The sequence below is a fragment of the Monodelphis domestica genome, chromosome 1 (genome assembly GCF_027887165.1).
Source record: "Monodelphis domestica isolate mMonDom1 chromosome 1, mMonDom1.pri, whole genome shotgun sequence".
NCBI classification, from domain to species: Eukaryota; Metazoa; Chordata; class Mammalia; order Didelphimorphia; family Didelphidae; genus Monodelphis; species Monodelphis domestica.
In genome coordinates this window covers 557,757,282-557,779,551 of record NC_077227.1, presented here as the reverse complement: position 1 = coordinate 557,779,551, position 22,270 = coordinate 557,757,282, and the positions used below count along the sequence as shown (strand labels likewise).

Genomic DNA, 22,270 nt, shown 5'->3' with positions numbered 1-22,270 from the left:
GGCATGATTGAAGTGAAGATTAAAGTTAACTCTCCCCTGATTGTGAAAATTAAATTAACTCCCCTGCCCATTTTTAGATCTAATCGCCAAAAGTGTAAACTTTCCACTTAATCAGTGGGGAGGTCTGTAACCCATGTGTGCAATAGTGGGTGATGAATCGGAATCAAACTGACTGTCCTATGGGCCATCCTAAGCAAAGCTTCAACTGTGATTGGTAGACGTAAAATTAGGGGAAGGCACAGGAAGTGGCACAAAAGAAAGTGTCTTTAAAAGGGAGTTACAACTTCCTGAGTGGAACTTGGACATTGGCTTCTTCTGGAGTTCTGAGTTCAAGTAGGAGGCTGGTGAAGAATCTGCTGACTGGACCTGAGACCCTGTTCCTGGTGAGACTGTCCTTAAATCTCTCCCTGTGACATGGTGAGTGAAAAAGCTGACTCCTTTCCTGGATTTTCTGAAAAGACTAGCCTCAGGAGAGACCTACCTCTTGAGAGAGAGAGAGAGAGATATCCCCAAGTCCTCAGCTTTGCCAAGGCCTCTCCAGTTAAGGTCTAAATCTCCCTGCCAGGGTTGAGCCAGAGGTTGGGAATAAATTACTTAGTGCTTAGGCTAAATATCTTCCTCTCTCTGATTTTCTTACTTCACTCTTTCTATATTTCGTAAATAAATCTCTTTGGAATAAATTAAATTCCTGGCGACCTTATTCTTAAATAATTCAGTCCAACCTTTTTATAAAGTAATCCCCTTTTCACCCCTTACACTGAAAAAAAAAACAATAGCAACAAAGTTTCAGGCCATTTGTAGACTCACTTTGGTGGAGTTGAGTTTCCTCCCAGAAAATTTCCTTCACTAATAAAATTACAGAAAAATCAGAGGATCATAGAAGCATAGATTGTTAGATCTGAAAGAGACCTTAGAGATTATCTATTCCAATGACTTCATTTAAAATAGGAGGCTATGGAGGCTCAGGAGATCCAAGTGATTTGTCTAAAATCACAAAAGTGACAGAACAGACCAGAAGCCTATTCTATCAACTCTAAGCCTGACGTTCTTTCCTCTCTTCCACCAGTTTCTCCCTTTCTCTCTGAGTGGACATTGCTACCTAAACCTCATTCTAGAGGTAGGATTGGAAATGGAAAAATCAAATTTTGCTTTAGTATAAAGCTTTTAAAAGTAGATTTGTTTTTTAAAAAAATAATTCTTTGGATTATAGCACTTTTTATAGAAAACATGGCATTTTTGTTTTTATGTATTATTAGGAAAAATTAATATGGAAAAGTTCACCATATGAAGATACAAAGAACATTGGTCAGCATCCATGAGAACTGTTGAATGACCTTCCTTAAAAGCTGATCATTTCATCTCTGAGGTCAGAGTGAGGCTATGGAACAACAGGGTGTATACCCCAAAGTCTTTTTTTCCCTCCCTCTCTAACAATAAACATGAATGATTAGAAGGGCAAGATTTGGCTCTAAATATTATCTTAAATAACAATGGTCTAAATTCTCTAGTCTAACAAATACCATGCAAGGTTCTGGGAAAGAACCCCCAGGAACATTTGCACTCCATGTTTATTTGTGTATTTTTCTTCTTATTTTATTATGAACAAATATGTTCTTATTCTTTCAACTCCTTCAAAGGTTCAGTCTATCATCATCATCTTCACCATCAACAACTCACCTTTCTAAACACCTTAAGTTTTGTAAAGCCTTTTCCCCACAATACTCTATTGAAAGTGTTCTACCAAAGGTTAAAAAATGGTCTTTTAGCTTCAAAATTCCATAGCCTTTTCTCAATCTTTATCTTCCCTGACTTTTCTGAGGCTTTTGGACACTACTGATTGATTATTCATCCTGAATCATGTTCCCTTGCTGAATTCCCTTATACCACACCCCACTCCCCTTACTGGTATCCCAGCTTCTGCTCTTGCCTTCCTTCCTTCCTGTCTGACCACTCCATAGTCTACCTCCAGCCCCTAATCTTGAGTATCTCAGGATCCTTTCCTGGGCCCACTTCTATTTCTTCCATGGTGATTTCATTCACTCTTATGGAGTCAATTTCCCAAATGAATATGTAATCTAATACCCTGATATCTCTCTTGACTTCTAGTCCTACATCATAAATTTCCTAGACATCTCTACCTGAAATCCTTTAAAAGTCAATAGATGCAAAGGATCTGAAAATCTTTCCCTTCAAACTTCAATTCTTCTCTAAATATCCCTATTTTTGCTGAAGGCTCTACCACATTTTGATATCTCCCAGACTCATAACCTTAGAATCATCCTAGTCTCTTCCCTATCCCTTACCCCCCCCATACATACCAAATCATATTGATTCTATGTCTATAATACCACCCAAATTTATTCACTTATATTAATAAATCACCCAGCTCAAGACCTCATTGCTTCTAACTGGTTTTCCTGTTTCCATTTTCATCTACTCTCCAATCTATTTTTCAAATAGTTGAAATAATTTCCTAATAAACATCTATGGTGATGTCACTCCGCTGCTCAAATATCTTCAATGCCTCCTTTCTTGCCTTTAGCATAAAATATAAACCACAACCTGTTACAAAAGCTCCTCCATTACCTAGTTTCAAACTACTTTGGAACTGAAACAGACACAAGGTCTCCTGATACCAAATCCATCTTTTTTCATGACATAAAGGATGCCAGCTACACTGACTTCATTCTCAGCTCAACTTCACCTCCTTGGATCTATATGAATACCCTCTTTACTCTACCTCTCCTTTAAGTGTTATCTTCTCCTTTTAGAATATAAAATCTTTGAGGGTAAGAATTATCTTTGTTTTCCTCTATCTATATTCCTAGCACTCAGAATGGTTCTTGGTACATTTTAAGTTCACCATAAATTATCTATCTGTCTGTCTGTCTCTAAGTTGGTGTGACATTAATAGAAATAGGAAAGTTAAAAGCAAAAGGCTTGGAGGGAAAACTGAGGGTTCTACTTGAGATATACTGAATTGAAAGACAGTGAGACATACAGGTAGAGATTCATGTTGGCAGTTAGAAATATAAGGTTATACTTAAAGGAAGTGGAAACACAACTTCAGTGATAGATTTGAGTATCAACTCCAGGAAGTAATTACTGAAGCCATATAAGTGGAGAAAATCTCCAAAGTGAAGAAAAAGAAAGAAGAAGGAGGAGGAAGAGGAGGAAGAGGAAAAGAGAAGTTGTTACAAAAGGCACATCAAGAAAAAAAGAGAAGTTGTTACAGGAGTTAAGAAAGGAATAGTCCAGTAGGTAAGGAAAAGATGCAGAAGAGATCAAAGTCATGAGCTCCAAGGGTAAAGGAAAACAAGAAAAAAAGAACGTTTGACAGTGCCAAATGCTGCAGAAATCCTGAGAAAAACCTTTAATCAGCATCTATTTTAGGTAAGGCATTGTAAAATAGAAGACACACACCTTCAGAGAATCTTTGAATTTCAGAGTTGAAAGATCCCTCAGCAATCAACAAGCCTGAGCCACATATGATCCATTACAACACACCTACCAGGTAGGCACCCAGCTTCCACTTGTAGACTTCTATTGACAGGGTTGGGATGGGAAGATGGCATGGAAGTTGACCCCAAGAGGCATTCCATTCCATTTTTGGACAGCTCTAATTATTAGCAACATTCTCCTTTCGTCAAGATAAAATTTGTCCCTTTTTTAACTTCCACACATTGGCATTAGTTTTGCCCTCTTGGGCCAAATAGGACATGCTCTGCAATATGGCAGTGTTTCAACTACCTATAGAAAGACATCATGTACTCTTGAATTATCTTTTCTTTAGATTAAATATACTTAGTTCTTTCAACTGCTCCTCATAAGGCATGGAATTAAGAAACATTCTGGTCACCCTCCTTTGGGATTTTCAGGTTATTAATGTCCTTCCAAAACTAGGAGGAATAAGACTGACCAAAATACTACATATATAGTCTGCCTATGGCAAAACACAAGAAGACTATTGACTTTTTATTCCTGGAAGCTATGCTTCTTTTAATGCATCCCAATGATTAGATTTTTTTGCCTTTTGGTATATATTGATCTTGAAGTCCATTCAAATCTCTAGATCTATTTAAAGTATGCAATTATCTAGGTGCCTTCCCATTTTGAACTTGTGAAGTCAATTTTTTGAAGTCAAGTTTAAGTCAAATCAATTTCATTTTGTTTGAGTTAGTCAAATATTCTATCCCATCAAAATCTTTTAAAACCTTGATTTAGCCAACATGTTAATTATCCCTTTCAGCTTTGTGTCATTAAGGTGAGAAGCATGAGGTTTATATCTTTATCCAAGTCCTTGATAAAAATACAAAACAGCAGAGGACTAGCTCTTTGTGATCAATGCTTCTGTTTCTAGACGTTTACTATCCCTTTGACAACATGGCTAGAACTTTCCCAGGAACCAAAGTCAAACTCACTGGCCTAGTTTACAGAATTCATTCTCTTTCTTTTTTTAAAAATCGTGCCAATACTTGCCCTTCTCTCATATGGCTTAGTCTAGTGAGGGAGATAGACATAAGTTAAATGAAAAATTAAATAACATGAATTAAAAATATAGTTAGGTATAATACATGGAGACACACAAGACAACATTGTTTAAGGAGAGGTAAAGAGAATATGTAAAGAGAAATGTAGGACATGGAGTATTTATAGGAGAATTCATGAAAAAAGATTTCATTTTAATTGAAACCATCTCTTAATTAATTCAGGAATTATTGAATTATTGAAGAGCCAACATAATTGAACTTCTGAATTCAGCTGCAGGGAAAAAACAGCAATAATAGCCTGTGAGCCAATTTTGCTAACAACTAGTTTTGGACCTTTATCTAATTCATTACTTTCTCTGGTACTCATGTTTACTCTATTGCAAACTGGGGTCAAACTAGATGATAACTAAACCAAGCTTTTGAATCTAAGCCTTCATCATTCTATAGCGGGTGGGGTGGGGGGATTTAAAGATATAATGGGGGGGGGCAGCTGGGTGGCTCAGGGAATTGAGAGCCAGGTCCAGAGATGGGAAGTCCAAGGCTCAAATCTGGCCTCAGATACTTCCTAGCTGTGCAACTATGGGCAAGTCACTTAACCCCCATTGGTTAGTCCTTCCTGACCTTCTGCCTTGGAACCAATACACAGGATTGATTCTAAGGTGCAAGGAAGGGATCTGAAAATAAATAAATGATACACTTTATATAGAGGAAAGAAAAACTAGTTCAACAGAGGACACATGGTATGATTATGATAAGGCACTGAATGTGGAATCAGGAAGTCCTGGATTCAGATATTGCCTCAGAAAATTATTAGCTGGGTCCCTAGAAAAATAATTTAATTTCTCTATACCTTATCTATAAAATGAAGACTTAAGTGTCTCCCAAGTTTCTCCTAAAAATATAATACATGATTATTCTATTACTTTTACCCACAAAAATAAAACATTTTCAGGAGTAAAGTCGCTATCGGAAAAGAAAATCTAGCTCAGTCAAAACCAAAGAAGAAAAGGGAAATAGCATCCTTAAAAGTGAGAAAGGGTCAAGGGAGTGAAAAGAATCATTATAAAATAATTTAACACTGAAAATAAGGAGTTTGTTGATATATTTAATAACTATAATATGCCACATACTTTAAGCTGAAATTTCAGTGTTTTACAGAGGGGGAGGAGTTTGTTTTTTATAAAGAAGTGAACATCTTTGTTTCATGTTTTCTTGTACCATGTCAAAAAAAAATTGATATCAGGAAGCCATAATGTTAGGTCTAGGAGTTTCCATCACACAGAAGTAGAAAAGATAACAAAGTAGGTGAGAGTAAATGAAGATATTATAGCAGTAGTTCAAGGGAATATGAAAATTAATGAGAAGGAAGCTCAAAAGGAAAAGTCAAATAAAAGATATCTAAGAATGGTGAAGCCAGTATTCTGCAAAATTTAAAAAGCTATAAGAGTGATTAAACTACATTGCCATGGGTAGTCTTTTAAAGATAAATAGATCCTCTCTTTATGGGAAGTGGTTCTGGTTTGGTCTACAAGTGGTATTCCCTCCATTTGGAGAGGCAGCCTAGATATGGAGTCAGAAGACTTGGGTTCAAATTCTGGTTCTGCAACTTAAGAGACCATTTTTGCGACTTTAATTGCTTCATCTGTAAAAAGGAATTGTATCTGTAATGGTCCTTTGAGTACTAAATCACAATTATTCTTAATAGTATTAAAACTGGACATATTTATAATGTTGGTAAAATATTTGCCAGAATTTTTTCATGGAAACTTACAACTTCAAATCAGATTCTACTGAAAGGTAAGAAAACATTTAGAAAAAGATTATTCATCTGAAAATGGATTTTCTAAAAGCAGCTTTAATTTAGGGATGAGAGAAACAGAGTAGCACAGTAATAGAAAAATAGTCAGGAAATAGCCCTTTCATTTACAATCTATGATTTGGGCAAATCTTTTGATCTCTAGGAATCTTAATTTCTTTTTCTATAAAATGAAAGTTGGACTAGATGAATTCTACTGTCCTTTTTCAGTTCTAAAATCTTAAGTAAACTCCTTCCTTTCTCCACAGGATTTAATCTGACAGGTTCAAGTTCATCCCCAAGGCAAGAAAATAATTGTCATATTTTCTCTACACGAGAGGAATTCAGAATTCAATAAAATTATGTATATAATTTTATTATATATAGCATATAGAATAGCAGTGCTTATAGATCAATGAGCTGGAAAGAAGAAATGTGAAGGAACTATTACCAATAAATGGAAAAAATATTATGAACAAGGAGAGAATAAAAATCAATAAATGTGATAGTGGTTACCTGTACTCTATGCCCTCTCTATATATCTTTGCTAAATGATGAACTCTGCATTCCAGGTATGCCTATGACTAATGGGGGCCATGTGAACCAGGATCAGTATTAGAGACTCACTGGAGGCTCCAGTTGCCTTGTTATCCTCATCCTGACCTTGCCCTATCCTGGCCACTGAATATTGTCCCCTGTCTGGAATACAATGCAATGACAAGGCCTTTCTCCAACCCTAGGTCATTTTCAGTCCCTCCACTCCCCATGATTAAATTTTGGGGATTTTTGAAAATAATATTCATGTCTTTCTTTCCTTCTCTCTTCAGCTCACACTCTCAAACTTGTGATGTGTTTAGGATCCAAATTGGAAATAAAAGTTGTATAGTAACTGAAATCTCCTGAAAAAGTATTTATGCACATATATAACCTATATTATTACCTCCCATCTTGGGAATGATGGAGAGGAGGAAGGGAGAAAAACATAGATAAAATATGTCAGAAAGTGATTATTAAACACTGCATCATTGGGGAAATATAATATAAAACAGATAAATAATGAAAAAAGTGACCATGGTCCCTCAGATATAATCTCTCAGAGTGATGAATGCAGATTTCCTTGACAATCTTGTACCTTCAGCTGAAGATGATTCCTCCTTTCTCAAATACTTCAAATAATCATCCTGCAGTATTCCTTTGCCAACACCTCTTTTTATATCTTCATTTTTGTCACAGTTTATCTGTCTACTGGTCTTTCCCTTAATTAGATATGAAGCTCCTTGAGAAGAGAGCCTGTATTCTCACTATCTTTGTATCCCTAGTGCCAAGAATGGTGACTGGTCCATAGTAGGTGCTTAATATATATAGCTTTGATAAACTAAAAAGAACATGTCTCTATAGATTAATAGTTGAGAAGTTTATATAAAATTAGTAAATAAAAATATAGCGAGAATGAGATTATAAGAAAGAAATGGAAAACATTTGACAATTATCTAATAAAATTAGGACAATAAGGATAAAAGATTATAATTGTTGAAGTGACACTTATTCTAGTAGTTGCAATTTTATCACAACATGCTGGGTTATGTAGCTATTTCTAAACCCATGAAATCACCCAACTCTTCTTGTTATGGTGAAATAAATATCAGATTTACTATAACACATATGTAAAGCAAAAGAGATTTTCATGAAGAACTCTAAAAAATAAAAAGATCCCAACTATATTCTTGGTTATTTACCCTCAACATAAAATACTAACAATTCAATGTAATTATACAAGAGTAACATATGTACATAGTTTACTGAGTGGAGCAAGCAGCTGGAGTGACAGAAGTTGGGCAGTGCCCAAGAAGAACAGCTGCAATGGGTTTTATAAGGGTTATAAAAAGAACACAGTCCAATTTCTCAACTCTGAAATTGTCCATGAGAACATTTCAAAAATAGGTAATCACATAGTAGGTGTTAAACGTTAAAAGACCTAAAAATGTTAATGCACCTTCCAAATTACCAACTTCCTTACTAGGAGTAATTTAGGCTGAATCCATAAGAGTAAGCCATTTTATAATTATGTTTAGTCATTTAACCAATATTTAAGCACATTATGCTTGGTACCAGAGAGGATAGAACATTGAGAAGAGATGTACTACCTGTTTTTAAATATCTTATAATCTAGTTATATGGGTAACTATAAGTTATAACAGTTCGTGACAAGTACAAATTAGGGTCAGAGATTTAGAGATAAAAGGAATCTTAGTTTAACACATTTCACAGATGGGGAAATGGAATCAGAGAGGTAAAATGATTTTCCCCAAGGTCATATCAGTACTAAGGAGCAAAACTCTGATTCTCAGATTCTCTGATTTAAAATCCATTGTTCTTTTTACTATTACATGCTATTTCTTTCTCATTAGAGTAATGCAAAGAAAAAAAAATACCCCATGACTACCAAGAGGAATGGTTGTTAGACAAGTCCAGGAAAGGTGATGAAAATTTAGTAGCATTTAATATGGGTTTCTAGAATTGGGTAGGAAGTAAAATGTGATGAGTCAGTGGAGGATGTTTCAAAGTTGAGATAAGTAGCTTGAGAAAAGTCATAGATGTGGAAAAGTATGTGCCATGTTCAGAGGGCAAAAGGTAGACTAACTTAGCTTGGAATGGAGGAGAGTAAGATAGGACAAATGTATCACAAGACAGTATTTTCCAAAGAATCCAAAGTATATCAGTGGCAGGACAGAGTGAAAAGAACAAGAGAGGAAAGAGTCAGAAAAACAGGGTTCTTTTAGTCCTGGCTCTTTCATTTACTAACTGTGACCTCAGAGACATGACTTTATTTCTCTGAGACTCTATTTCCTTATTTGTAAAATGAAAAATGTATCCCTTTCAAATCAAATATTCTATATCAAAAGTGAGAGAATTCTTGAAAATGCCCAGGTCAGCCAGTAGAGAAGAATAACTTGGTGGATGGGGAGCTAGCCTGACAGTCAAGATGATCTAGGTTCACATCTTGCTTCAGCTATGTAACCTGTGTAACCTGGAGCAAGTAGCTTAACCTCTCAGTCCTCTAGGTAAGTTGCAGAGAAGTTTCTGACCTATACTGGTAAAGGAGAGATTAATTTCAAAGAAGCAATGCAATCACTCAAATTCATACTTACCGGGCACTAACAGTAGCACACATTAACACATCATTCAACATGAAGAGTCGACGTTCTTTGGTTTTGACGATTTCTCCTCTGTCATTGTAAACAGTCTCTACCATGTCATCAGAACGAATAAGATATCTATTGCCACTGCTGAGAAGCTAGATTTTTAGAATATTCAAAATATAATAAAAATAATTCATTACAATTAATCCAGTGGCAAAAACACATGCAAACATCATGGCGGACTATCTGTTCATGTTGTTGCTGTGCTATATATCTTCTTCAAAGATTTGAAGAAAAGCCACACTAACTTAGTCATTCAAAAATTTGTGCCTCATGTATTTATTTGCAGCTGGGCAAGTGACAGTTTTACAAGAAATTGTTCATTACCCAAACAGCTATTTTCATAGCCATATACATGGAAGCTTTCCTTCAAAAAGCAAATTTCAAAATGGAATAATTTTGGAAGAATTCATTCACTTTTACCTAACGCATATTTAAACTGATTCACCAAATAAATTCTTCATCCATTACAAACTTCAAGTTATTGTTTACATTGCTAAATTCATGATACTATATTGCTTTCAAAATTTTTAAACTGTAATTCAGAATTTCTGCATTAATTCAGTGAAATGGCCTGGGAGCCATTTATTTCATCTATAGGGAGAACAAGGGCTTTTCCTCTTGATTCTTTACATTAAAATGTAAAATGTAAACACAATCCGGAGATTCACAGAAATATAGATTGAGAGCTGGAAGAGATTTTGGAGGATCAGATTTTGCAGATAAGGAAACTGAGGTCCAGGGAGGTTGTGACTTTCCTATCACAAAGATTCTAATTATTAGAATGAGAATTTGAACTGAGATTTTCTGATCCAAAACAAGTCTTCCATTACACTATATATTGCCTCGTTCCCAAACTACTTCCACATAAAGTAACCTTTCCTCCATTTGTCTAATAGTAAACATATTTTTAAAACATTTTCTTACAACCACTTGTATTATTGCTATTCTAATTCTAATAATTAATGAAATGGAAAACATTAGATAAACAAGTTAATTTCACACAACCAAATTGGCTTCCACAATCTATTTGGAATTTGAGACTATGTAAGTAGTTGATTATTCAGCAATAATTCTTCAGTAAGTAAAATCTTTTGAGATTTATGTGGAGAGGTAGCTGGGCATGAGTTGTTCATTTGAAGAAGTTTCTGAAGTTGAAGAGTATTTATTTTTTTATTTGGGGGAAGAAAGTATACACACATATTACTTTATTTTCCCCAATTGTGTATAAAAATAATTTTTAACTCTTTTTAAATTTTGAGTTCCAAATTCCATCTTTCCTTCCCAACCCTTTCTTTCCTCATCCCCTCCCATCCCTTTCCTCTCCCTGAGACAGTAAGCAATCTGATATAGATTTTTATATGTGCAATCATGTAAAACATTTTTCCATGGGAAGAAAGCCTTAAGAAAATTCAGTAAATAAAAATCCATTTGGATTTCTGATGAGCCGGGAGCTTCCCACACTCACAAATGCAGTTCATGACATTCTTTAGAGGAACAGACAAACTAATTTTCTATATGATTATAGGTAAGTCATACCTCCCTGAACCTCAGATAGAAATTTGTAAAGAATTGTATTAACTGATCTCTGAGCTCCTTTCCACCTCTAATTAGTATACTCCTAAAAATTGGTCAAGAAAGACCTTTTATTTTTAGAAATTCTCTAAGATCAAGTTTCAAAATTCTCTAAAGCCATACATCCCAGGTCTGCCACTTGCCACCTGTGTGATATTGAGTGAGACTTTTCCTCTCCAGGCTTCAGTTTCTTCATCTGTTAAAAAAAGGCTGGTCCTTTCCAGTTCTAAATCTATGATCCTATGGGGTCTCATCAAGAATAAGTGTTCTTATCTTATTCAAAAATACCATAGGTTTTAGAGCTAGAAGAGATTATCTATTCCAAAACTCTCTTCTTTCAGTGAGGAATAATGAGGATCAGAGAGATTATATGATTTGTTAAGATCATACAAGGTTTTGAACCTACATCCTCTGATTTCACATTTATATTCTATCACCATCCAGATATGGCCATGGAAAACAAAATTATAACGAAGAAAAGCAGTTGTTACATTATGCCATTAAGTATTATTAGTTCTTTGCTTTCCCAAACAACAGCAAGCTCTCTGCATTTGCCAATTATATGTAAGTATTAAATAATAAGTTTGGGAGAACTAGTGTGGGAGAACTATTTCAAAAATGGTATTGACTTTTTATCTTTATATAACAGTATAATAAAATCAATAGAAAATTTGAGAATAATGGCAATCCCTAAAGAGCAAAAAGATCTCAGTGTGGCATGTAAAATTTTTGATTTTTTTAAAGACAGTACAAAGAATTATAGGGCAAGATAGAATTCACTTACTTAGGGAAAAAATAAAATTCCTCTTTAAAAAAAATCTTATCATTTTCAATAATTCAAACAAACCATGCAAATGGGTGGGTATTTATGAACCAGTTAGGTCCTATAGGAACTTGATCAAATAACCAAAATTAGATTACTTGGAAGGTGTTTTTTTCTTTAGAAGATAAAAGTCCCCAGATCTAGGAACTGCTTCCAAAATTGTAAGATACTTTACTCTTGGTTGGGAATTTGATAAATATGACAAGTCAGTTTTTATTAATTGGCAAGTGCTTTTAGCTGTTATTTCAGACTATTTTGAAAGAGAAATAAATATGGTAATTTAGAAAATATTAGTGAAAACTTTCTAATAAAGTAATTGTATATTGGCACATAAAGAGAAAGCAGAAGCCTCAGGATATGGGTTAAAAATATACATTCTCAACCTTGTTCAAGTATCTTTCATTTATGGCTTTTGCTATCTGCTTGATTTCACATCGCTGGTCTGCATCTCTTTTTCTTTCGTTGAGCTTCTCTGCCAATGTTTCGAGCTCTGTAAGCGCCATCTGCAGGGGTAGCCTGTCAGGGTGTCCTTTTGTGGTGTTCTTCAACATGTCCTTTTGGGGAAAAAAAATGATAAAGCCTAGTGGAAAAGTATGAACACTCTTGATGAAGAAAGAGAAGTAGGCTGCTATAATCCAGAAACTTCTCATCCCCCACAATTGCATTATTCACGACTCCTGGGAAAGAAGGAAATGACATTAATTGCTTCTAGTGAAAAATAAATCAAGCACCTTCAGAACAAGATTTGCTTCCAGTGAATCACCATTTGGCTGAACATGTAAGCAGCTTTTTTGGAAAAGAAACAATGGCTCATGCAATTGCATCATTAATAGAAAAAATAGCTGGTCTTTTATAAATAAATGAACAGTGCTCCTCTGCCTAAAGCCATCCCCTGAAGGCTCATTGTAGTAAAGAAGTGAGCCTGGGTTCTTGAAGGCTATGCCAGAGGAGCCAAAGGTCTGGCAGGTCCTACCAAGCTGGCAAAACTACAAATAGGGGCCCAGCAATGAATTTCATGGAGTGAATAAGAAGTAAGAGTACTGGCTGGCATTGTGTAATTCCTTTCTGAAGTTTTGCTGACCAGAATATTGCTTATAAAATCTAAGCAGTAACCTTTCCTCTACTGAGACCATGTTAAAATTGGTAGCATTCCCTCTACCAGCAAACAGAATGCTGTCCTATTCTTATATCCGGATGGTACATTTGGGGACTCGTGAATAGAGCTGTAGCCTCTGTATTCAATGACTCACAAATATTTTTGTACTTTACACACTCCTCCATGAAACAAATGTGCTCTGTTCAAATGCCTGATTTTTTTAAATTGTCATTTACTACATGTAGTCTCATGATAGGTATTCAATAACGCTTAATACCAACTTAATAGAGAAAAAAGACATATATAGAAGAATATATATATATATATATATATATATTTCCACACCTTTCTAAGCTAATCTTTACTCTTCTCCTAAATCAAACTTCACTCCAACCACCATAGTCTCCTCAATGTCACTTGAATATCACAAGTTTATTTCCAATCCCCTTAAATTAATAATTGTTAAAAAAATAAATTTTTTGTTGTTTCTATTATTCACACTACTAGGCACTATGCTAGGAGCAGGAGATGCAAATACAGAAGGGAGTATAAAAATGGAGATTTTGAACCCCAGACTTCAATCCCCAGAAATCCTTGGTGTTTCCCAGAATTCCCTATAATCTCACCTGAGTCCCCAGGTTGGTGAGAATACAATTGGTATTTAAATGACATTAACGCCTTCCCTCTCTCTTCCTTCCTTTGTAAGATGTAGAAAGTATAGTGGTAAGCTAAGCGCAGGGACTTTGAATGGGCTAATCAGCCATGGGCACGTGGTTTTTGTTTTGTATCCTTGATTTCTAATAATCCTTAATAAACCTCATAAAATATAATATTTTTATTATTAGAGACATCATTTAATTTTTACAGGAAACAATACACAAACCACCCTCCCAAAAAAGAGAAAGTTTACATTCAATGGACAGCATAAAACATGTTCATAGAGAAATTAAGGATATCTATAAGAGAAATGTGAAATGATTTCAGGTAGTGGGGTGCTCCTTTAACAAATGAAGGAATCAAGGAAATTCGAGTGAATGAGGTGGCTCTTGACATGAGCTTTGAAGGGAGGGATTCCAAAAGAGAGAGGTGAGGAAGAAAATCATTCTGGGCCTGGGGGAAAATGGTAATGGAGGCAAGAGATGTAAAATATGGAGACCAGCAAGAAGGCTAATTTGGCTGGACCACAGCATGTATGAGTGGGAGTGATATATAATGAGACTGGAAAGATATAGGCTGGGTCCTGATTGTGAATGACCTCAAACTTCAAATAGAGGAGTTTGTATTTTATTCTGGGGGGCCATTTCAACTCTCCATGCAAGAGGTGATGACTGCCTATTCTAGAATGGTTGGATGTGAGGAGAAAGGGCAGATATAAGAAATGCTAAAGAGGCAGAGTCAATAAGGTAAGAGTTGGGTGCAGCTAGGTGGCTTTGAGTGGTCAGGATTGAGGGTCAGGCCTAGAGATGGAGGGTCCTTTTACCCCTAGTACTTCCTAGCAGGGTCTCTTAACCCCTATCTCCTACCCCTTATTGCTCTTCTGCTTTGGAACCAATACACGGTATTGATTCTGAGAGAGAAGTAAGAGTTTAAAAAACAAGATAAGACTTGCTAATTGACTGGATATGTAAAGTGAATGGGAAAATCTGAGGATGGAACCCTTGAACAGAGGTGACAGAGCACTTGACAGAAAACAGGGAGGTTGAGAGAAGGTCAATCAAGGGGACGGAAAAGCTGTTTGTTTTGAGATGTGTTGAGTTTGCAATGCCTGCAGAACATCTAGATGACGTCTAGCACAGTGCAGGAGATGCAGGACTAGAGTCAAGAGAGAGACTAGGGCTGGGTACATTGTTGTGAGAATTAGCTACACAAATATGGTAGTTAAATCCAAAAGGAAAAGTTGAATTTATGAGTAAAGTGTTTTATAAACCTGAAAGTAGTTGAGTAAGTTATTATCTCCACAGTGTGCTGCTCATCATATGGAACCCTTAGGGAAAAAGGAAGCCCATCATAAGACCTAGAGTCATAAGGGACTTCAGACGTCATTTAGTCTAACCAATTTTATTTAACAGATGAGAAAAACAAATGAAAAGAGAGAAACTGTCTTGCCTATGGCCACATAGATAGGAAGCAGCAAAGCCAGGATTTGAACCCAGTCTATTGGTCTTGAAACCCAATATTCTCTCCATGAGGGCAAATTCACAAAGGATCAGAATTTAAGAACACCTCAAAGGACAAAGCAAAACTTTCTGTCAATTGACAAGCCTGGACCCGATAGAATCAACCGATTCTTTCTGGAAATGCAAGACAGTTATCCAAAACCAGTAATCATGGTGGCAGAAGGACTGAAGGCACATCTGTATCACTGCTCCTGTTAAAAGGCAGCTTTGACAGGCTCACTCACATGATGCTCTGCCTATGAGATCCCCTGACTGCCTCACTGTCCCTTCTGCTGTACCAATATGTCCCCAAGGCTAAAGATTGCAGAAAAGGCATATCTTCACAGACTGGTCAAAAGTCTCTTAAGTCATGCCCATTAAAGAATACCAGTGATTTTTAGCTGCCCAGGAAGCTATCATGTTACTCCCAGAAACTCTAGTATGAGTCACAGAATCACAAAGATTATATTCTGTTCAATTTAATGAGCAGTTGTTAAGAGCCTTTCATAAACAAAGTCCTTGGGGGGTGGGGTAGAGGGGAAGGGAGAGGATGTAGCTTGAACAATATCAGACTCGGTATCGCCTTAGTAGCAGCAGCCTTTACTTAAAGTTTGCCAATGAGAAGCCTTTAAGCACTTAGGAATACTCACCTTATCAAATATATGCTAAATATCTACTGGGATTTAACAGTTTTTCCCATTTAGTTTTTGCTTTTGTTTGGTGTTGTCTAACACTGTCACTCAACCCCTCAAGAAATACACAAATCTTAAATGAATTCAGACTTGGAAGTTTTGCCATTATAAAATAACATTTATTTAGATGAGAACAACAATTATAATAATCGCTGATATTTATGTGGTGCTTACTATGTGCCAGACATTGTGCTAAGCATTATTTTTCTCATTTGATCCTCATAAGAATTTTGGAAGGAAGGTACTATTATTATTTTTGCACAAACAGAGGTTAAATGACTTGTCCAATGTCACACAACGGGTAAGGGCCTGGAGGTCTAAGGCTATATTTGGAGTCTCCTCCAGACTGCTCGCTCTATCCATTTGAATGGGAAGTTACCCAGCTCAAGTTCTTTTCTTGGAGTCCACAGATCCATTCCCACTTCTAGATAACTTTCAGAACTTAGGTGGGAAAAAAATTATATCTTCACTTTCACTAATCTCGCCTTCATTTATGAATGTAGGCAGCAAGCATTATTCTGAGAAGGACTCCATAGGCTCCATCAGACAAAGGGGTCCATGACAGGGAAAAAAGTTAAGAACACAAATTTGCATAAAGGTTTACTAAGCATTTTATATGCATTATCTTATCTTTTTACACCAACCCAAAGGTGAGTACTGCAATTCCCATTTTTAAAGCTGAGAAAAGTGAGGCCAAGAGATGTGAAGTGACTTGCCAGGTTCCCACAGGTAGTGAGTATCAAAGACAGACTATGCTCCTAGACTTACAATTCACCACTTTTTGTGCAACCATGCTATTTCTCTCTTTATATATATATATATATATATATATATATATATATATATATATATAAATGGGTAAGGGGGAGGGGAGAGAGAGAGAGACAGAAACAGAGAGAGACAGAGAGACAGAGACAGACAGAAGACAGACAGACAGGGGGAGAGACAGAGAGGGAGTCGGAGAGACAGAGAGACAGAGAGAAAGAGACAAACAGAGACAGAGACAGAGAGTTCATTATTGTAGGAGTGGAAAAGAACTTTAGATTCATTTTACTTCATGTTGATGTACCCTTGCTTCCTTGGATAAGCAGTTTGTCCAAAGTTTTAAAACAAGTAAAATTTTCACTTAAATTGTGATGAAAGTGTTTTACCCCACCGCCAAACAGGTTGGTCATAGTGAGTCAGTGAAAAAGAGCTTTGGATCTGGAATCAGAGGCTATCTGAAAAATAATAGAGGTAGAGCAGATGGCTTTCAAAGTCTCTGCTCTAAATCTGAGATTCTAGGAATGGATAAAAGTATTCATCACTGGAGACTTCTTGAATTAAATTTCCTTGATAAGAGTTTGGTATCCAATATACATAAATAATTTATAAATGTGTGTGTATATGTATATATATGCATATATATATATTGTATATTGTATATATATATACAACCTATAATATATCCATATAGTATATATTGTTTGTATACATACAGACACAAATATATGACTAATCACCATTCTTCAATAGATATAAATGGTCAATGGAAATTAACAAATAATTCTCAAAAGTATTGTACCATATTGACAACCATATGAGAGAAAGCTTCAAATTTCTAATAAGAGAAATACAAACACCTCAAACCTTGTGAACTAACAAAGACGACAAAAAATAGCAAAAGTCAATTAGAACACCAGGCCTGGGAATTGTGAAGACTTGGGTTCAAATCTCACTTCAGACATTTCCTAGTTGTATAACCCTAGGCAAGTCACTTAATTGCAATTGCCTAGCCCTTACTGCTCTTCTACCTTGGAATCAATACTTAGTATGAATTCTAAGGCAGAAGGTAAGGATTTTAGGAAAAAATAGTATTGGAATGGTTAAGGGATTATGGGCATGCTAAATTTTTATTTGTGGATCTATGAAGCAGTAGAACCATTCTGGAAAACAATTTGAAATTATTCAAGTAAAATGAATAAAATTCCCAAATCTCCTGACTCAGAGACTCCATTTCTAGGCTTATGTCCCAAGGAAGTTATTGGTAAGAAGAAAGTTCACATAAATAAAAAAGTATTCACAAGAGCCCTTTTCATGATAGCAAAGAATTGAATTGTAAGTAGAAGCTTATCAACTGGGAAATGGATAAATGAATTAAGAGTACAAGAGTGTAATGGAAATATTACTGTATTAGAAATAAAGAATGTGATAAGTCCAAAGAAGAATGGAAAGATCTACCTGAACTGATGAGAGTGAAATAAGCACTATACACCCAAGAAAACACTCACTGCAACAATATAAATGGAAAGAACCATACCGCAAAAAAAAATCAAAAGTGAATGTAGCAAAATCATAAAGATAAAGCATGATTCAAATGAAGAGATATAAGAAGATACTCTCAATCTACTCCTTCTTGGAGGTAGGAGGTCCATAGGTATTGCACTGCATGCATTTGGACTTTTTCAATATATTGATCTGCTCTGATGATATTTTCCTCCCCTTTTCTTTTTTCTCTTTAAAAAAAATACTATTTGTTTTATGGGATGGCTCTCAAGGGTGAAAATATGGTTGAGACTGAAAAAATCTAAATTTAAGTGGTCACCAAGGGAAATCATAATAATAAAATACCCAAGTCAACTGCCAAATTCTGTGGTGATTTAATTACAATAGGAGGAAGAAAATATTAGAGGGAAAGAGAGAGAGGGAGAGAAGGAAAGGAGTTTAACTCAAAAAATGCTCTGGCTTAGGCTGAGCCAAAACGGGAGTTTCAGGCCCTGGAGAGCCAAGGCAGAGAAAGGAGTCAGTCCTTATCACTCACGTAACTGGTCTTGAAAGCTGTCTGCGAGGCTCCTCCAAGCTCGAGCTCCAGGATCGAACTGAGCTCTAGCCCTTTCCACAGGAAGTCACAAGAACTCCAGAGGCTGTTCTCTACCTCACTTCCTGCATCTCACATGTGCCAGAGGTCTGTCCTTTTTTTGCACATGTCTGTTGAAGGCCATTTTCTCAGATAATTAAATCTTGAGTTTGAAGCAGACCTTCCTAATCTTGTTAAACTAAGAAGGGAGGAGAAATGTAGTTTCCAAGACCTGATTCTGTTATTCCAAGTATCTCTATTGTTATTGATCAGGAAATAGCTAAATCAAATCAAATGAAATCAAATAAATAAAAAAGAATGGTTTGATTAAGGGTGGAATAGTTTTGAAATTCACAGAAGGTATGGGGAGGAATATTGGGAAAAATAAAAAAACAAAAGTTGTCAGTAAAAAACTTCAAAAAAAAAAAGGGACTTCTTGGCAGTGTTTCCCAAATAGCAATTTAGGCCTAAGGCTGACTCAACTAATTAATGTCTAATCAATTTTAATAAGCAGAAAACCAACCCAGTGTCCATTTGGTTTAATTAAAATGAGCAGTTGATTGAATGTGAAGAGCAATAACAAAAGAGAAATTAGGACATAGCATAAATCTAAGTCACAAGGGTAAAAAACCATCAAGGAAAATGTTCAATAATCATGCCTACTTGTTTTAAAAAGGTAAATTATTTCTTCTTGGTTCTCTCTTATGGCCTTTTGATGTGATTCAGAGGTACTTAGGTGCTACAAAGTTGTACCTACTGGATCCTTTATCACCCTTCTCCATATGGCAAAATGCATAATACATACATTCATTAACCCCAAGTTTAAAAGAAATGTTTTCCCAAAGAAATACTTAAAATTTCTCATCAATTTATATACATATATATAATTTGATCACAATAAAAGTTATGTTTAAATGTTAATTATCTCCTCTGTTCCTTAAACCTTCAGTTTCTCCTTATTCCTCCCCTTCTGTCTATACAGATGTTTAAATTTCCCCTTACTTAGTGTTTTAAATTTTTTTCTATAGAAACTTCAACCTCTTAATGCCTTTCTTGTATTTGTTTTTGTCTGTTGCTCTTGGACTTTGTCTGTCTCTCCCACCCATCTCCCCATCCCTCCTCTTTCCCTCACCACAATTTTGACAGTTCTTTGTATTCATCAAACATTTCTTCACCATCTTCTTACTCCTTAAATCCTTTCAAGCTGGTTTTAGAACCTCCCCTCCACAATGGAAAATGTTCTCTCAAAAGTTCAATAAAAGGGGGCAGCTGGATGGATCAGTGAATTGAGAGAGGGGCCCAGAGACAAGAGGTCCTGGCCTCAGATACTTCCTAGATGTATGACCCTGGGCAAATCAATTAACCCCCCATTCCCTAGCCCTTACCACCCTTCTGCCTTGGAACCAATACATAGTATTAATCCCAAGACGGAAGGTAAGGGATTAAAAAAAAAGTTCAATAAAAGACTAACCAACGGAATGATTTTTCCTCAGTCTTCATCCTCCTTTGCTTGTTCGTAAGTTTTTTTCATCAGTTTCTCCTTTGGTTCCCATGATATTTACTCTCCTGATTTTCTGCTGCATTTGACACTAATGACCACTCTCTCTTCTTGGATACTCTGTCCTTTCTGAATTCTTAAGACCTTGCTCTCTTCTGTTCTCCTCCTACACATGCTATATTAATGTCATATTAATCTTCCTTAGGCCCAGTTTCAGTCATCTCAAGTTAATAAGCTCTTATGTGTCAACTACATGTTACACATTTGTGCTAAGTATTAGGGATGCAAAGAAAGGCCAAAATAGTCCACGAAGAAGCTTACAACAATTTAAAGAGGAAGACACATGCAAATAACTATACACAAATAAAACAAACACATTTAAATTGGAGCTAATCCCAGAGGAAAGACACTAGCAATTAATGGAGACCTAAAATGATTCTTATTGTCCGTTGAAAAAAGTTCCATCTTAACAGGCTATTGTTCAATATTACCCACAATTTATTAGGAATATTAGCATCCCCTAAATATAGGGATTAGCAAAGTGATCTCACTGTTTGGGAAAGATAAAAAGAAAAGACATTTAAAAGATACATGATGGGAAAATGAAACAACCAGAGTAACCATTCAAACTCATACCATGTCATTTACCTGGAGGAGGAGAATAAACTGTGGAAAGCGTTGTATTGGCTTCATCATCAAACCATAGAGGGTAATTCGATCAGGGCTTGATTCTTGGCACTGCTGTAAGAAGAAGGTTAGACTTTATTCTCTTTCTAAATAAAATGACTTGACATTTGATTTGAGGGGGCATTTTTCTAATCCCTAAGGCAGAATACAGAGGACAGAAAATAAAAGGTTGAAGAAGGAATTCACTGATGTCCATAGACTTTGCTGTTAGTTTCTTTATGCAGTAGTAACAGGCTCTACCTAATAGAAAATTCTCAGCAACATTTCTGTTTCAAAACTTTTTTTTCTGTGTTATGGGAGAATTTTTCACAGCAAAGGGTCATATCTCATCAGTTGCATAACTTGCCCTGCTTAACAGACCAACGATTCTGCGATCTAAATTTACACAATAAGAGAACCACTAGAATCTCTAGAGTTGTCAAAAATTTATTTAAAAGTTAATTTTAACTTCTATCGAACTTTTTAATGGGAAAGATGTGCCACTAAATCTGAATGTGGACAGATGGGGTATTGCAATCTCTAAAAAAGTCACTGAATCACTGAGATGTTCATTGCAGAGAGTTAGAATCATGTTCAGAAGGACTAGGATTGGGTTCTAGTTTTTTCATTTATTAGCTGTGTAAGCCCAGGCAAGTCCTTTAACCCTTCAGATTTAATTCATAAAATGGAACAAGTAATCTGGATTCTACATGCCTCACAGGTATATTGTAGAGAGAGTAATTTGTAAACAGTAAAGTGCTAAGGAACTGCCTTATTATTTTCACTATTATGTAAACACTATTAAATTAAGGTCAACAAATACTTTCAAAGTACTTCACAAATAATCCCTTTAAGAGGATCACAGGATTTAGAGTGTAAATGATTTTGGAAATGCAGTTCAATTCCCTCATTTCCATGATCAAATAGACAGTAAGTAGTAGAGCTAGAATTCAAGCCCAAGGCTCCTAATCACCAACCCAATGGTCTTTTCCCTATTCTACATTGCTTCTACTAGGGGGAAAAAAGTATTTTGGCTTAAACAAGGCAAGTATGCTTTTGGGATAGACATATTCAATGAAAAAATGTTAAATTAAGAAACACAAGACTGGGGTTCAAATCCTAGTTTTGCCACTTACTAACCTGTTGAATTTATAATTAATTTATGAAATAGGGGCAGGTCTACCTGGGTATCCACCAGAAAAGACTGCGATTGGCACTGGGAAATAGGATGGCAATCTTACACTTAATTAAACACAGAGAGCATATATATGTATTGGGAATAAAAATTCTATAAAGGTGAAGACAACTGGTAAAAAAAGTGTGGACAGATACTGAGGCAGACAATGCAGGTGAGGAAGAACAGGGAGAGTGGGATAGGCAGGCAATTTATCACACACATCATGGAACCATGGATTTGGGAGCACTTAACATCAACCTTATGGA

General features: G+C 35.8%; 1 protein-coding gene across 6 annotated transcripts in view; it reads right to left on the bottom strand.

Annotated features, from left to right (window-relative positions):
* Positions 1–22,270, bottom strand: part of ARHGEF10 (Rho guanine nucleotide exchange factor 10) — a 242,570-nt gene that overhangs the window by 110,390 nt on the left and 109,910 nt on the right. For 4 of the 6 annotated variants that reach the window (XM_007476218.3, XM_007476221.3, XM_016428721.2 and 1 more), the window contains 3 exons: positions 20,810–20,902; positions 12,267–12,437; positions 9,435–9,580 (listed from right to left, as the gene is read on the bottom strand). In XM_007476218.3, the coding sequence (XP_007476280.2) occupies positions 9,435–9,580; positions 12,267–12,437; positions 20,810–20,902 (410 nt within the window). The remainder of the gene's footprint in view (positions 1–9,434; positions 9,581–12,266; positions 12,438–20,809; positions 20,903–22,270) is intronic. The other 2 variants (XM_007476220.3, XM_056813401.1) reach the window with 1 other exon arrangement.